This window comes from Cololabis saira, chromosome 19, assembly GCF_033807715.1.
Source record: "Cololabis saira isolate AMF1-May2022 chromosome 19, fColSai1.1, whole genome shotgun sequence".
NCBI classification, from domain to species: Eukaryota; Metazoa; Chordata; class Actinopteri; order Beloniformes; family Belonidae; genus Cololabis; species Cololabis saira.
This window is the reverse complement of record NC_084605.1, coordinates 6,051,170-6,068,282: the sequence shown is the minus strand read 5'-3', so window position 1 is coordinate 6,068,282 and position 17,113 is coordinate 6,051,170. Positions and strand designations below refer to the sequence as shown.

Here is a 17,113-nt window from a genome sequence, read left to right as displayed (position 1 = left end):
ATAAATATATATATATACTGTATATATGTATGTTGGTATGTATGAGTGTATGTGTATGGATATGTACAGGACTGTCTCAGAAAATTTGAATATTGTGATAAAGTTCTTTATCCATCCATTGGTTACCCGTAAAATTCAGAATCCAATTTAGAATTGTATTACTTGCGTATAAAGCCCAAAACGGCTTAGCTCCGCATTATTTGCAAGACCTGATAGTGCCTTATGTTCCTGGCAGAGCTCTCCGTTCTCAGAGTGCAGGTTTACTCGTAGTTCCTAGAGTATCTAAATGTAGATTTGGAGGGCGGGCGTTCTGTTATCAGGCACCACTACTATGGAACCAACTTCCAATCTGGGTTAAGGAGGCTGACACCACCTCCACCTTTAAAACTAAACTTAAAACATTTCTGTTTAGTAAAGCCTATAGTTAGTGTTTAGTAAACCTCTAGCTGGTGTTGGTAAATCTCTAGGTAGTGTAAACTCTAGTGTGTTAGAGTCGCTCCTGTAGTTTCTTGTGCTGGCCCTCCCTTTTTTCTTCTCTTTTTTTCTCTTTTGTTCATGGTGCAGCATCCTCTGCCGGTGGCGAAGAGCATCTCTGAATACACAACACCGGATCCTGCAGTGTGGGAGTGAGGGGGGCAGGGTAACGGCCCCTTTCAGGCGGTGGAGAAGGTTTGTCCGTCAAGACTCCTCTCCCTGGCCCTGCCCCTTCTCAACCTTTCCCCGACCCTGCACCCTAACCTGGGACTTGCTGATTGGGCCGGAGCTTCGGGAGCTGTGTGCTGGCCTGCGGTTGTTTATGTAATAATTGCTCGGGGGTCATGTTCTGGGTCTCTGCAAAGCGTCTAGAGACAACTTTTGTTGTATTAGACGCTATATAAATAAAATTGAATTGAATTGAATTTATTTTATATAATGCAATAAAAAAACAAAAGTGTCATACATTCTGGATTCATTACAAATCAACTGAAATATTGCAAGCCTTTTATTATTTTAATATTGCGGATTATGGCTTACAGTTTAAGATTAAGATTCCCAGAATATTCTAATTTTTTGAGATAGGATATTTGAGTTTTTCTTAAGCTGTAAGCCATAATCAGCAATATTAAAATAATAAAAGGCTTGCAATATTTCAGTTGATTTGTAATGAATCCAGAATGTATGACATTCATGTAGGACTTTATCACAATATTCAAATTTTCTGAGACAGTCCTGCATATATTAGTGGTGGGACTCGATTAAAAAAATTAATCTAATTAATTAGACATTTTGTAATTAATTCATCACAATTAATCGCATATCAATATTTGACACAAGAAGCAACATTTTTCAATTTAAATGGATTTTGGTATATGACTGAATCACATAATATCACATAAATGAGCTTAAAAAACTAAATTGTCGAATTAGGAGCATCGTCTGTGCTCGCTGCAACATGTTTGGCATTGAGGTCATAGCGGAGGCTGGAAAATTTGCTGATAGGCAAATTCTTTCTTGCACAATTTGCACACAACTGTGCTTTTATCCAGGTTTCCACTCGGTAGTGTTTTAAAACTAAAATTTCCGCCCACCGAACCCAGCAACGACTTCCCATCAGTTTCGGACTCGGGAACTCGTGCAATGAGAAACGTTCCACACTGTTTGGAGTGCAAAAGTAAATTGCGATTAAATGCGTTATTTTTTTTGTTGCGTTATTTTTCTGTAATTAATTAATCGTAATTAACGCGATAAAGTCCCAGCCCTAGTTTATATATGTGTATGTGTGTGAATACGTGTGTAAATAGATATATATAGAGAGATATAGAGCAGATGGAGTTAATATAGAGATAGTATGGTGTAAATAAGTATATTTATATAAATATTTATATGGCCAGGTGTGTACAAATATATAGAAATACTCAACTATGTGTATGTATGTATAGGTAAGTGTGTGAGTATAATTATAGTACAGTTATTATAAATACGTGTTAATAAATGATTAGTGAATGGGGGTAGGATTAAATAAGTTTATACTTCCTCCTATTCCTTTTTGCACATGTAATTAAGATATTAAGTGTTAAAGTATGAAATTCTTTGTTTTGTTTTTTTTTGTTTGCTTTGTTTTCTTATTTTCTCTTTAATTGTTGTCTTTTACACGTATAAAATAAATCAAATCAAATCAAAATCAAAAAAAGTTTCCTCTAATCATTAAACCTGTTTCTTATTCATGTATTCCCAGTTTAGTGTTTTGTTATGTTTTAGTTTCTCAAAAACAACATTTACAAAGATTTAAATGGTAAAATTATTCCCATAAATGACAGTAATAAAACAAATAAACGCCTCAGTTCACGAAGAACGAGTGAAACGTGGGAAGGACAAACCGACGCTCACGTTTCACACTGTTTTCCATCCGTCGTTACCGTAGCAACAGCAGGACACCTGTGTGTTCAATCTGGACCTGAAGAGGAGACGACAGTTCAGCAGTGACGGCACCGTGTCACATGACCGGCAGTCACATGACCGGCCGTCACCTGATCCACCACAGCTGTCCCGGGGTCCGATCCATCGCCGACTGGACCGGTTCTGGACCGGTTCTGGTCAGAGTCAGAACCAAGACCTGGATCAGGACTAGTTCAGTGTTGCAGCCAGATACAGGGAGAAACGGTTCGTGTTTCCAGCCTCCGACCTTCAGGGTCATGGAGGTCGTCAACATCAAACCTGCAGTCGCACCTGCAGCAGCGCCGGAGCCACAGGTGTCTGGGGCCGGATTCACAAAACATTCTTAAGAAAAAAAAATCTTCTTAAGTGTCATTTTTTTCTTAAGTTCAGTCTTAAGAAGAAAAAAGAGAAGGAGTCATATTCTCCAAAAAAGTTCTTAAGTATTTTCTCAACTTTCTTCTTAAGAAAAAACTTAAAAAGAATAAATGGTATTCTTGAAATAAAAGTTCTCAAATTTGTTCTTGACTTTTTTCTTAACTTTAAGACAACCTTGACCTGTCTTAAAATTTCTTCTGTGAAAAGGTAAGACTAATATCACCTTTTTCAACACATTTGCACAAACAAAGAACCGCAATATTGTGGAGCGATGCATCGGTGTAGTGAAGTCTTGCTTCAGGTGCATGACTGAATATAATGAAATTAATAAAAATAATAATAATAATAATAATAATAATAATAATAATAATAATAATAATAATAATAATAATAATAATAATAATAATAATATAACATAATTCTGGGATACTTGGCTGCTACTGCTGTGTGAACGGTCTGCTGGAGCGGCTACTGAATCCTTCATTTAGTATGCAGTATACAGTACATACTGATGCAGTATACAGTACATACTAATGCAGCATGTAGCATGTAGTACTTAGTATGCCATTTCGGATACATATTTTAAGAAGTTCTTAAGTAGGAAAAATAAGAAATTCGTAAGAAATGACAGTTCTTAAGAGCGTTCTTAAGAAAATATTGAGGAATTGCACTTAAGAACTTTCTTATGAACTTCTTAATTTTAGATCTTAAGACATTTCTTAAGATCATATAACATATTGGTGAATCCGGCCCCAGGTCTCTGGTGGACCACTGTGGTGGTGGTGGGGGGGGGGGCTTCACTCTGACCAGTGATAACTAGTGCACTAGTTAACTAGTGGACTAGATTACAGCCAGTGGACTAGATAAGTAATAAACTAGGTAGCTACTAGATGACCATATAATGTAACTACTAGTGGACTAGTTAACAGCTTGTGAACTAGATGAGTAGTGAACTAAATAACTACTAGAGGACCAGATTACTACTAGTGGACTATGTAGCCCAGGGGTCGGCAACCCGCGGCTCTAGAGACGCATGTGGCTCTTTAGCGCCGCCCTGGTGGCTCCTGGAGCTTTTTAAAAAATGTTTGACCTTTTTTTTCCTTTTTTTCTTCTTTTTTTTCTTTTTTCTTTTTTTTCTTTGTTTTCCTTTTGTCTCTTTTTTTTCTTCCTTTTTTCTCCTTTTTTCCTTCTTTTTTTTCTCTTTTTTTCCTTTTTTCTTCCTTTTTCCTTTCCTTTTTAATCTCGACATTTCAACTTTTTTCTCAAAATTTTGACTTTTTTCTCGACATTTCAATTTTTTTATCAAAGTGCATAATGAAAAAAAAAAAATCTTCCCCCAGTTCTAACTAATATAGAAACATGCAGCATGTGTTGCCTTCATTCTAAGGCTTATACAAGACTTTTCATTTTTTGTGGCTCCAGACATATTTGTTGTTTGTGTTTTTGGTCCAATACGGCTCTTTCAGCATTTTGGGTTGCCGACCCCTGATTTAGCCGTTAGCTAATGGAATAGTTAACAACTAGTGAACTAGATAATTAGTGAACTATGTAACTATTAAAGCAGGGTTTGTCAACCGGTGGTCCGCGGCCCTCTGGTGGTCCGTGAAATTGTAAATGGAAAACAATCATTTTAAAAATATATATTTATTTAGACTCAATTTATTTTCCATTTACTATTCATTTTTGTGAGTAATTTACCCATCCAAATGAGTCAAATGAGTGAGAGTGAACTTTGTAATATTATAAGCCCTCTTGGCTTCCTATTGTTCATTTTTCATTGACTGTTTTTTGTTTTTTTTATAGCAAAAGGTGCAAATAAAAATATACACTGATGCAAATAAATAGCCTATATAGGCCCATACTGGTTATACTGGTCCCCAAGTTGCTTATTGGTTATAATGGTGGTCCCTGGGACAAAAGCAGTTGAAAACCTCTGTACTAAAGGATTCAATAACTACTACTGAACTTGTTAACAGCTAGTGGACTAGTTAACAGCTAGTTGACTAGTTAAGAGCTTGTGAACAAGATAACCAGTGAACTAGATAACTACTACATGACCAGATAACTACTAGTGGACTAGTTAACAGCTAGTGAACTAGATAACTACTACAGGACCAGATAACTACTAGTGGACTAGTTATCAACTAGTGAACTAGTTAACACCTAGTGGGATAGTTAACCGCTTGTGAACAAGATAAGGACTAGTGGACTAGTTATCAACTAGTGAACTAGTTAATAGCTAGAGGGCTGGTTAACAGCTCATGAACAAGATAACTAGTATCAACTAGTGAACTAGTTAACACCTACTACTGGACTAGTTAACGGCTTGTGAACTAGTAAACAACTAGTGAAATAGTTAAAAACTAGTGAACTAGATAACTACTAGAGGACTAGTTAACAGCTCGTGAACTACTTAACAGCTAGTGAACTAGTTAACATCTAGTTAACTATATAAATACTAGTTGACTAGTTATGAACTTGTGGACTAGTTAACAGCTAGTGAACTAAATAACTACTAGTTTACTAGTTTTCCACTACTGAACTAGTTAACAGCTAGTGAACTATATAAATACTAGTTGACTAGTTATCAACTAGTGAACTAGTTAATAGCTAGAGGGCTAGTTAACAGCTCATGAACAAGATAACTAGTGAACTAGATAACCACTAGTTGACTAGTTACCAACAAGTGAACTAGATAACTAGTGGACAAAATAACTACTACAGGACCAGATAACTATTAGTGGACTAGTTATCAACTAGTGAACTAGTTACAGATGGTGCTAAATTAACATGGCTGTTTCACTCGCGGGAACAAGATTCACGCAATTATAATAATAATTCTGGATCACTGCTGCTGTGGGCTGAGCGGTGTCTTCCTGCTCACAGATGCCCCTGGTGGTTGTTTGGCTACACTGCAACCTCTGGTGACCACCCCCCCTCCCCCCTCGAACAAGAGACGTGATTCTCACATGAGATCGTGAGAATCATGCGTGAGTGGCATTGCATGGAACTTTAACCATCTGTAACACCTAGTGGGATAGTTAACCGCTTGTGAACAAGATAAGGACTAGTGGACTAGTTAACAACTAATGAACTAGATAATTAGTGAACTAGATAACTACTACAGGGCCATATAACTACTAGTGGACTAATTAACGGCTTGTGAACTAGTGAAATAACATAACCCAATAACAGTCCTGTCCATACGGATCAAGGCAATGACAAATATCCCGGCCAAATAAACAAAAACAAAACAACAATAGCACTACAATAAAAACGTGTAAGATTGTGACAGTAATTGCAAATTAAAAGGGGAACATAAAGAGATAGAGGGGAAAGAGAGGAAAGAGAGAGAGAGAGGGGGGCGTGTGTCCTAAACCCAATTCAGATTATTGCTCATCCCAATTCAATACTTGTAGCCTTTCATAATAAACTAAGAAGGGGAGCCACATTTTGCAAAACTTCACCAGGGAGCCTCTCAGTGTGAATTTGATCTTTTCTAATTGTATGTATAACAGAACATCCTTAATCCATCTGCTATGTGTGGGGGGGGACTGGTGCTTCCATTTAAGAAGAATTAGTCGCCTCGCAAGTAGAGTCGTAAATGCAATAAAATCATGTATACTATTCCTAAAAGCGGCCCCGTCTGGTCTCACGCCGAATATAGCCATGAGTGGGTTCTGGACGGGTTTTATTCCGACGTAGTGAGACGACAGCGGAGACACGCAGGAACAAAGCTAACATCAACAGATGATGTTTACAGAACCAGAGGGAGGAAATCAGGCTCCGGTGTGCTGAGGGTTCATGTTCATAAGAGCAGAGGTTTATGTTCTGGTTGACGTGTGAGAGACTGAGACACCTACTGGGCCTTGGCGTCCCCGTCTTCGTAGGCTTTATTAGAAACGTCCTCCAGGCCGCCGATCAGGTGCTTGAAGGAGCTGCGGAGGGAAAGAAAGTCAAAGTTACTGGCAGGAGCATCACCTGCTCTCATCCAGGGAAGCTCTGCTCCTATTGGCTGTGGAGAGCTGTCAATCATCCAGATCCCTGGTCGTTCCTGAGATACGTCCTCGTACAAACACCCACAGCTCAGTCACTGCTCCTCATGGAGGAGCTAGAACAGCGGTCAGCAACCCGCGGCTCTCGAGCCACATACGGCTCTTTAGCGCCGCCTGGAACTTTTTCAAAGGTGTTTGACCTTTTTTTTCCTTTTTTTTTTTCTTCTTTTCCAATTTTTTCCCTTTTTTTCTTCTTTTTTTCCTTTTTTTCTCTTTTTTCTTCCTTTTTCCTTTCCTTTTTAATCTCGACATTTTGACTTTTTTCTCGACATTTCGACTTTTTTCTCAACATTGTACTTCAACATTAATCTTGACATTTCAAATTTTTTCTCGAAATTTCGACTTTTTTCGCGACATTTCCACTTTTTTTCTCAACATTTACACTTTTTCTCAAAGTGCATAATGAAAAATGTTTTTCCCCCAGTTATAACTAATATAGATACATGCAGCATGTGTTGCCTTCATTCTAAGGCTTATACAAGACTTAAAAATTTTTTGCAGCTCCAGACATTTGTTTTTTGTGTTTTTGGTCCAATATGGCTCTTTCAACATTTTGGGTTACCGACCTCTGAGCTAGAACGTCCTGAAGAGCTCAACAAACTACACCCAGAACTGTTCAGTTTTAGAAGGAACTCAAACATTTAGTGACATTAATATCAAAATAAAAGCAGTTTTAACATTTGTCGCCTAAAAGACCTAAATAACTCAGGTTTGACTGAATGTACCAGAACAATCCTCTCCAAAAACCTCTGAAAACTCAACAAACATGAGCTCTAAAAGTAGAGTTCTGGCCCTAGTAGCTCCTGGAGCTTTTTCAAAAAGAAAATGTGTAGAATAAATACTACATTTCAACATTTCTGTTAACGAAAATTTGTACGGAAGAGTATTCAGGATGCAGGAGAAAAATATTTGAGAGGAGAAGATTTTTTTTTATTGTGCACTTTGAGAAAAAAGTCGAAATGTCGAGAAAAAGGTTGAAACTTTGAGATTAATGTTGAAATACAATTTCAAGCAAAAAGTCAAAATGTCGAGAAAAAAGTCGAAATGTCGAGAAAAAAGTTGAAACTTTGAGATTAATGTTGAAATACAATTTCGAGCAAAAAGTCGAAATGTCGACAATAATGTTGAAGTACAATTTCGAGAAAAAAGTTGAAATGTTGAGAAAAAAGGCGAAATTTCGACTTTATTCTCAACTTTTTTCTCAACATTTCGACTTCTTTCTCGAAATGCAAAATAAAAAAAAATCTTCCCCTCTCAAATATGTTTTCTCCTGCATGGCCCTAATACTCTTCCGTAGAGGATTCAACGTTTCTTGGACTGAATCATTTGCATTCATTGCCTGAATGTTTGCTCTGTAGCGAGAAGTTGTCCAATAACAAAAAGAGTAACATGGAAAGACATTAGCAGCTACATTTACAGCAGAGTACCCAGTTATAACTAATATACAGCATGTGTTTGCCTTCATTCTAAGGCTTATACAAGACTTTTTCATTTTTTGCGGCTCCAGAAATGTTTGTTTTTTGTGTTTTTGGTCCAATATGGCTCTTCTACCTAGACCCACTAGTGGCTGAAAATAAGTTTGGACGGCATCCAAACTTTATCTGAAGTGTTTGTATTTAGTAAGAGGACTCCTGCGTGTCTGAAGTTCCCCCTGTCGGCCAGCAGAGGGCAGCCTCGCGTTTTACATGAACCTGCAGCACATTCTCCACGAGGCTTAAAACAGCCCAGAAACCTGAGCAGATGTACAACACCTCCCAAAATACCTGGTGCTGCAGGGTCAGCCAGGAGGGGGATCAGATGGGAGGGGATGGGGGGGTTAGGTGTGTCTGCTACCAGAACATCAACTTACTCACGATCAATGACCAGACAGATGACGGTGTCAGCAGCGACAACGTTGGCTGTCCTCACGTCCTCCCTGTACACACACACACACACACACACACACACACACACACACACACACACACACACACACACACACACACACACACACACACACACACACACACACACACACACACACACACACACACACACGTTATCCAGAACGTTTGTACTCTGAACACAGAAACATTTTCAAAAATAACAAAATTAACAGAAAATAAAATAAATGCAGAAATAAATTAAATAATTACATAAAATCAATAAAAATGAAATTCACACAAAAACAATGTGCCAAAAAGGTAGAAGAAAAAATGTTAAAATAATAATAATAATAACAATAATAATAATAATAATAATAATAATAATAATAATAATAATAATAATAATAATAATAATAATAATTAAAGCTGCAAGCAACGACTTTCTATGTCAAACCATTCAAAAGTTATGAGAGAAAATAGGAACTATGAACGTTACGGTTTGGGCCGTATTAACTCCCAAAGGAATGGCATAAATTGCGCCAAAATTACGCGATTAATTCAAAATGTTCAAAATGGCCGACTTCCTGTTCGGTTTCGGCCATGGCTCCAAGAGACTTTTCTTTAAGTTGCGACATGATACAGGTCTGTACCGATTTCCGTGCATGTACGTCAAACCGTATTATGGGGCTTGAGGCACAAAGTTTTTTCTGTCTGGACCAATCAGATTTAGGGTAGGTGCGCTTTTTGGCATCTAGCGTCGCCACGGTAACGCTTTTGACTGAGAAAAGTAATGCGCGTTGTCGCAGGATGGAGACGCACATTTTGATGAATAACACACCTGGCCTTCGCACTGTAAGTGCTCGGGCCCTAATAACAATAATAATAATAATAATAATAATAATAATAGAAAAAATTATAGAAAAGGTCTAGCATATAAATTAGTTTTTTCATTTATATTTTTATTTTCTATAAATATTTGATTTTCCTACTTTTAAAAGAATTTCACAAATATTTTATTTGTATGCTAATAAATTTTCCTCCAGAAAACAATTTATTTCATAACGCTGTTAATCTACTAATGCTTTTATTTTCCCACATTTTGGGTCTTCAACGGTTCCTCTTTTTCACATTTGAACCGTCGGCCCGGTCGGTCCTGTGGGTCCGGTCACATGGCCTTACTGTCACGGAGTGGTTGTTTAGGACCCAGATGCAGGAGAACGAGAGGCAGGAGTTCCAAAAAAAAGGATTTATTGGAGCAAAAACACAAAAACAAGAACCAACGCGCTGCTGGGCAGGATCAAAAGGAGGCAGAACAGAAACAGGGATCCAAAGACTACGGGACAACATGGAGGGAGCAAACAGTACGGAACGACAAGGAACAAGGGAAAGACAAGACCAGATATACACAAGGGGGTAACGAGACACAGGTGTGAACAATCAGGGCAGATGGAAGACAGGCGGGGCAAAACAGAAACATAAACTGGGGGAAATGTCAGACACTGACACTTACCCCTGCAGCGCTCGCTCTCCAAACCAGTCTCCTCTGGACAGCTCCCGCAGGTGCACCGGCTCCTGATTGGCTGAATCCCCCTGGGTCACGTTCACCTGTGGGAGACGGCAGGGGGCGGGGTTAACAGGAGATGGGGGAGGAGTCGACAGGTATGTGATGACGGTCCGAACAGGAGGACTGACCTTCCCCTTGCTGATGATGAAGAAGGTGTCTCCCGGAGCTCCCTGCCTGACGATGTACTCGCCGTCCTCGTAGTGAGTCTGAGCACCGACGAGAGCGCGTGATTGGTCGGTTTACAGCTACCTGAGACTGTGACGATGGTGAAGGACTCACCTCCTCCATGACGTCCGCCAGCTTGCTGAGCGTTTCCTCCGGAAGACTTTGGAAGGTCGGAACACTGAAAACACGAGTATCACAAACTATAAAACAACAGTCTAGTCAACTAGTCCATCTAGTGTTCATTTAAGCAAAACTCACTTTATATGCAGATGACACTGATTCATATCCCAGCTCGGTATGCTAGATATTTTCTGTCAGAAATTATTTCCCTGTGTTCTGAGAGAAAAGAGAAAAATTATCCTCCAGGCTCCAGTCCAGAATCCAGGATTAGCAGTGGTCTGCAGTCGTTTCCAACCGCCCACATCCCAACTCGATGCAGATTCCAGCCAGGAAGTAGGAAAATTTGCACTTCCTCTACTCTCCTGTAGAGGTCTGAAGGATCTCCTGTTTTGTGATTGGTTGGTTGCTTGATTGGTTAATAGGTTAGTTGGTTGGTTTCATGGTTGGGTGGTAGCTTGCTTGCCTAACTGGTTGGGTAGTTGGTTGCTTGCTTGGTTCATTAGGTAGTTGGTTGCTTGCTTGGTTGGTTGCTTGATTAGTTAATAGGTTAGTTGGTTGGTTTCGTGGTTGGGTGGTAGATTGCTTGCCTAACTGGTTGGGTAGTTGGTTGCTTTCTTGGTTGGTTGCTTGATGTGTCAATAGGTTGGTTGGTTGGTCTGAGGGATATCCTGTAGACGTCTGAAGGATCTCCTTTAGAGGTCTGAATGATCTCCTGTAGGGGTCGGAAGGATCTCCTGTAGAGGTCTGAAGGACTTCATGTAGAGGTCTGAGGGGACTCCTGTAGAGGTCTGAGGGGACTCCTGTAGAGGTCTGAGGGGACTCCTGTAGCGGTCTCAGGGGAGTCCTGTAGGGGTCTGAATGGAGTTGGACTCCATTGAAGTAGGTGTTTTACCACATAATCTATTCTTAACCTCCACAGACACATTTCTTGGCACCCCAAGAGAAGGAGGGTGTTGTATTTCCGTGGTGTCAGGACTTCACCTCTTCTTTTTGCAGATGACATGGCCTTGTTGGCTTCAATGATCTTCAGTCAGAGTTGAGTGTGAAGGAGAAACCAGGAGTCCCCTCAGACCATAGTTCTCGGTAAGAAAAGGGTTGAATGTCCTCTCCAGGCGCTGCCAACCTTTTAATAACCATGGCCCCCTGTAGAGGACGCTGCAACTGACTGTTGGGTACAGAGCATCCGTACACACCCTAGCACCAATGCTAACATGCAGCATACCAAAATAAGAAGAAACTAAAAGCTTCTACCAAGCATTTTCTTTTGAGATCCAGATTATACGTACGGCCCTTATACTTGTGAAGATGTTCTCCATCTATGTTGGGTAAGTCAGTTCAGATGTGAGGCAGAAAAACACAGGCCTGGGAGTCCCTGGGTCTTGTTCATGAGGGAGAATGGAGCAGGAAATCTACCAGCGTTGGGTTAGTGAGTGAGTGAGTGAGTGAGTGAGTGAGTGAGTGAGTGAGTGAGTGAGTGAGTGAGTGAGTGAGCGAGTGATCGAGTGAGCGAGCGAGCGAGCGAGCGAGCGAGCGAGCAAGCTAGCTAGTTAGTTAGTTAGTTAGTTGGTTTGATTACTTGGTTGGTTGCTACGTTAATAGGTTGGTTTCTCGATGTTAGTAAGTTGACTGCTTGGTTGGTTAGTTAGTTAGTTAGTTAGTTAGTTAGTTAGTTAGTTAGTTAGTTAGTTAGTTAGTTAGTTAGTTAGTTAGTTAGTTAGTTAGTTAGTTCGTTAGTTCGTTAGTTCGTTAGTTCGTTAGTTCGTTAGTTAGTTAGTTGCTTGCTTGCTTGCTTACTTTGTTGGGTTGGTTGCCTGCTTGGTTCATTAGGTAGTTGGTTGGTTGCTTGATCGGTTAATAGATTAGTTGGTTGGTTTTGGGGTTGGGTGGTAGATTGCTTGCCTACTTGGTTGGGTAGTTGGTTGCTTGATTGCTTGCTTGGTTGGTTTGGGTGGTTGTTTGGTTGGTTGGTTGGGTGGTTGTTTGGTTGGTTGGTTGGTTGGTTGGTTGGTTTCGTGGTTGGTTGGTTGCATGATTGGTTAATAGGTTGGTTAGTTGGTTTTGTGGTTGGTTGGTTGCTTGATCGGTTAATCGGTTAGTTGGTTGGTTTTGTGTTTGGGTGGTAATGATAATAATGACTTGCTTTTATATAGCGCCCTTCAAGGCACCCAGAGCGCTTTTTACAGAGACCATTATTCATTCATACACATTCTCCCCAGTGGTGGTAGCTACGTTTGTAGCCACAGCTGCCCTGCAGACTGACGGAACCGTGGCTGCCATATTGCGCCAAACGACCCCTCCGACCACCACCAAACATTCAAACACATTCACACGGGGCAAGGTGGGTAAGGTGTCTTGCCCAAGGACACTACGACAGCAAACTGGGACGGAGCGGGATTCGAACCACCGACCTTCCGATCATTGGACGACCCGCTCTACCACCTGAGCTACTGCCGCCCTCGGGTGTTAACTTGCTTGCTTACTTTGTTGGGTAGTTGGTTGCTTGATCGGTTAATAGGTTGGTTGGTTGGTTTCGTGGTTGGGTGGTAGCTTGCTTGGTTGGTTAGGTAGTTGGTTGCTTGATTGGTTAATAGGTTGATTGGTAACTTGCTTGAGTAGTTGGGTGGTTCTGTGTGAGCATGTATGTGTGTGTGGGTGTTTGCAGCCCTCGGTTCTGCAGTCACCTCTTCAGAAAGTCCATGTACTCGGCGTGTTTGATGAGTCCAGTCCTCATCATGATGGTCTGGAAACACTGGCGGTCGATGGCCCAAAGCTTGATGTGGGTCAGAGCTGGAAAACAGGGAAATGCAGAGCTGAACAGACCGTCAGAGCTGCAATCAAGTTTACATTAACTGCACTGGATTCTTTTCTTTTTTAGCTGCACTTGTTGATCCAGATATATTCATCTTGCTTTATTGATCTGGATCTATTTATCTGGACCTTTTAATCTGGATTTATAGAGCTATAAATCGTGATCTGAACTTCTTGATCTAGATTTGTTCACATGGATTTTTTCTTTTCTTTCTTTGATTAAGTAAAGTTGTTGCTTAGCAACCTGAAGCAGCCTATCAGGTGAGCTCTGAAAGTTTGAACTTGGACTTCTGTCTCGTGTTTAAACTCATTAACACGAGTTCTCCTCCCAGCAGACGTTTTTACTGCTCGCAGCCGGACTTGGTCCTCATGACTTTACTAGACCAGATATTCATTAATATTCTCCTCCTGTCGTGTGAAGTTTTTAATAAATTGTGGTAATAAAATGTGGTTTTAACCGTTCACCTCGACAAACGCAGAGCTCTTAATCCGCCAAAGTCTGACCCTGCTGAAGACCAAACAAAAGGGATGGAAACAAGGAAAAAGGAAGATAAGCCACAATGAAGGGAGGGATGAAAGAATAAACACATGAAAGAAAGGACTAAAGAATGATGAGAAAAAAAGGATAAATTAGATGACATGAAGCGGAGGAAAAAAGGAAAGAGAAAATGAAAGAAGCATGAAGTAATAGGAAGAAAAGATGAACGAAAAGACTTTCCAAAGATCTGCGACAGACATCCCATAATCCCCAGCAGGTGACCTGGTCGCCATAGTGACAAGCTGTGCATGGAGACGGCAAGTGTGTGTAACCATGGCAACAGGCCGGTGAATCAGGTGAGCTCGTCGTGGTCGAGTTCAAAGTTTGAGTCTTTATTTTAATAAACTAAATGTAACCTTCAAATATGTCGTCTTTCACACAGTAAACCTCCTTTAGATGCACGTTTGACGTCAGCTGGACCTCCAGCTGTAGGTTCACCTGGAGGTTACGAGATCCAGGTGGACCTCCTAACCTCGTATATACAAAACCAGAATCAAACTTTTTCCAGGAACCCAGAACCACACATCCTTCAACATCTGGACATGACTTTTACATCTGTTTTACTTCTCACAAAGTCCAGCAGTGCTCTGGGTCCGGTAGTCTTTGGCCCAATCCCAATACACCCCCTACTTTCTTCCACTAGCTCTACGTTCTACCACTAGCCCTCCCTCACTACCACTACCCCTTAAAAAGAGGGCAAAGATTTTAGGGCACTTGAAATCTTCTCAGGGTCCTGTCCCAATACTCCCCCTACCCCTACTTTTCATCCCTACCCCTAATCAGGAAGCTGAGAGCCAAAAGCTGTTTTAATTTCAGCTGTAGCGCTGAAAAGAACTTTATTAAGTTTTAATATTTTTTCAGGCGTAAAAGTAACCGTTAAGATCAACCTGGGCTCAGTTTATCCAAATAACGCATGTTAAGAAATTTGATCCGATGTTTTCGGAGATGAGAAGAGCCGCCGGCTCGGAGCAGCAGCAGCCGGAGTACAGACGTGATCAACCTGCGCCGTCGTCCCGGGGGAGAAACCTGCAGCTCTGTGGAGAATTACCGCTGGCTGAAATAAATCATTTAGGAAGATAAATGTTGGTTTAATAGATGAAATCTAACAGTTGTAGCTACGCCTGTTAAGAAATTTGCTCCGAAAATTTCGAGATTTCTGCCTGCCTGCTGATTTATGGTTCCGCGTTTAATCGACGCAGAGCCTACGGCATAGGTTACGTAACCTACGCCGTAGGCTCTGCGTTGGTGTAACGTGGAACCATAAATCAGCCTTTAATCTGGCGTGATCTTCACAACAACGGGCAAACGAGTGATTATATACATTCACTGAGTGAATATTATGAAAATAAAATATATATTTCTCGCTAGAAATGTAATCAAAACACATTTTTATGCAGAAACTAACTCAAAATATTGATTTTATTCACTAAAAAATAAGAAATGTCCGCCATGTTGTTTTTTTTTTATTCAGTCCGCAAATGACGACGAAAAGCATTCTGGGAAATTTTTCTGGCCCTAGTTCAGCTAGGGTGCATCGGAAAACCCTCGATCCGTAGGGACAGATTCATAGCCACTACACTAGTTTTCTTCACTAGCCCTAGGGGAAAAGAGGAATTGGGACACCACTACCCTCACGGGAACGAGCAAAACTTAGGGGTAGTGCTGAAAACTAGGGGTAGTGATAGTATTGGGACAGGGCCTTTGTGTGGACCAGAGTCCAGTCCTGATCCCTGACCTGGATCAGACCGGGACCAGGTGTGAGGGGATCAGGTAAGGGGGTACTCACTTCTGACGGTGGCTGTCCTGGTGCAGTTGTAGAGGATGGCCAGTTCCCCGAACACCTTCCCCGGTCCCATGGTGCACAGCTTCACCCCCTCTTTGGTCACCTCCACCTTCCCTTCTGGTGACACACAGGTGCATTGTGGGATATGAAAACTCAAACGCTTCTGGAAATGAAATAAGAGCAACTTCCTAATCTCATACTTCTTAAATTCTTAATCTCAAGGACTACTGGTTCCCTCAAGGACTACTGGTTCCCTTAAGGACTACTGGTTCCCTCAAGGACTACTGGTTCCCTCAAGGACTACTGGTTCCCTTAAGGACTACTGGTTCCCTCAAGGACTACTGGTTCCACCAAGGACTACTGGTTCCCTCAAGGACTACTGGTTCCCTAAAGGACTACTGGTTCCCTCAAGGACTACTGGTTCCCTCAAGGACTACTGGTTCCCTCAAGGACTACTGGTTCCCTAAAGGACTACTGGTTCCCTCAAGGACTACTGGTTCCCTCAACGACTACTGGTTCCACCAAGGACTACTGGTTCCCTGAAGGACTACTGGTTCCCTCAAGGACTACTGGTTCCCTCAAGGACTACTGGTTCCCTTAAGGACTACTGGTTCCCTTAAGGACTACTGGTTCCCTCAAGGACTACTGGTTCCCTCAAGGACTACTGGTTCCCTCAAGGACTACTGGTTCCCTCAAGGACTACTGGTTCCCTCAAGGACTACTGGTTCCCTCAAGGACTACTGGTTCCCTCAAGGACTACTGGTTCCCTCAACGACTACTGGTTCCACCAAGGACTACTGGTTCCCTCAAGGACTACTGGTTCCCTCAAGGAATACTGGTTCCCTCAAGGACTACTGGTTCCCTCAAGGACTACTGGTTCCCTCAAGGACTACTGGTTCCCTCAAGGACTACTGGTTCCCTCAAGGACTACTGGTTCCCTCAACGACTACTGGTTCCACCAAGGACTACCGGTTCCCTCAAGAACTACTGGTTCCCTCAAGCACTACTGGTTCCCTCTAGGACTACTGGTTCCCTCAAGGACTACTGGTCCCACCAAGGACTACTGGTTCCCTAAAGGACTACTGGTTCCCTCAAGGACTGCTGGTTCCCTCAAGGACTACTGGTTCCCTCAAGGACTGCTGGTTCCCTTAAGGACTACTGGTTCCACCAAGGACTACTGGTTCCACCAAGGACTACTGGTTCCCTTAAGGACTACTGGTTCCCTCAAGGACTACTGGTTCCCTTAAGGACTACTGGTTCCCTCAAGGACTACTGGTTCCCTCAAGGACTACTGGTTCCCTTAAGGACTACTGGTTCCCTTAAGGACTACTGGTTCCCTTAAGGACTACTGGTTCCCTCAAGGACTACTGGTTCCCTCAAGGACTACTGGTTCTCTCAAGGACTACTGGTTCCCTCAAGGACTAC

At 41.5% G+C, this 17,113-nt stretch overlaps 1 protein-coding gene across 1 annotated transcript in view; it reads right to left on the bottom strand.

The window, feature by feature from the left end:
* The window catches only part of prkg1b (protein kinase cGMP-dependent 1b), a 54,497-nt gene that overhangs the window by 15,074 nt on the left and 22,310 nt on the right, over positions 1-17,113 (bottom strand). The window contains exons 3-9 of the mRNA XM_061707699.1: positions 15,692-15,805; positions 13,241-13,346; positions 10,554-10,617; positions 10,403-10,480; positions 10,221-10,315; positions 8,695-8,760; positions 6,654-6,728 (exon numbers count right to left, since the gene is read on the bottom strand). Of these exons, the coding sequence (XP_061563683.1) occupies positions 6,654-6,728; positions 8,695-8,760; positions 10,221-10,315; positions 10,403-10,480; positions 10,554-10,617; positions 13,241-13,346; positions 15,692-15,805 (598 nt within the window). The remainder of the gene's footprint in view (positions 1-6,653; positions 6,729-8,694; positions 8,761-10,220; positions 10,316-10,402; positions 10,481-10,553; positions 10,618-13,240; positions 13,347-15,691; positions 15,806-17,113) is intronic.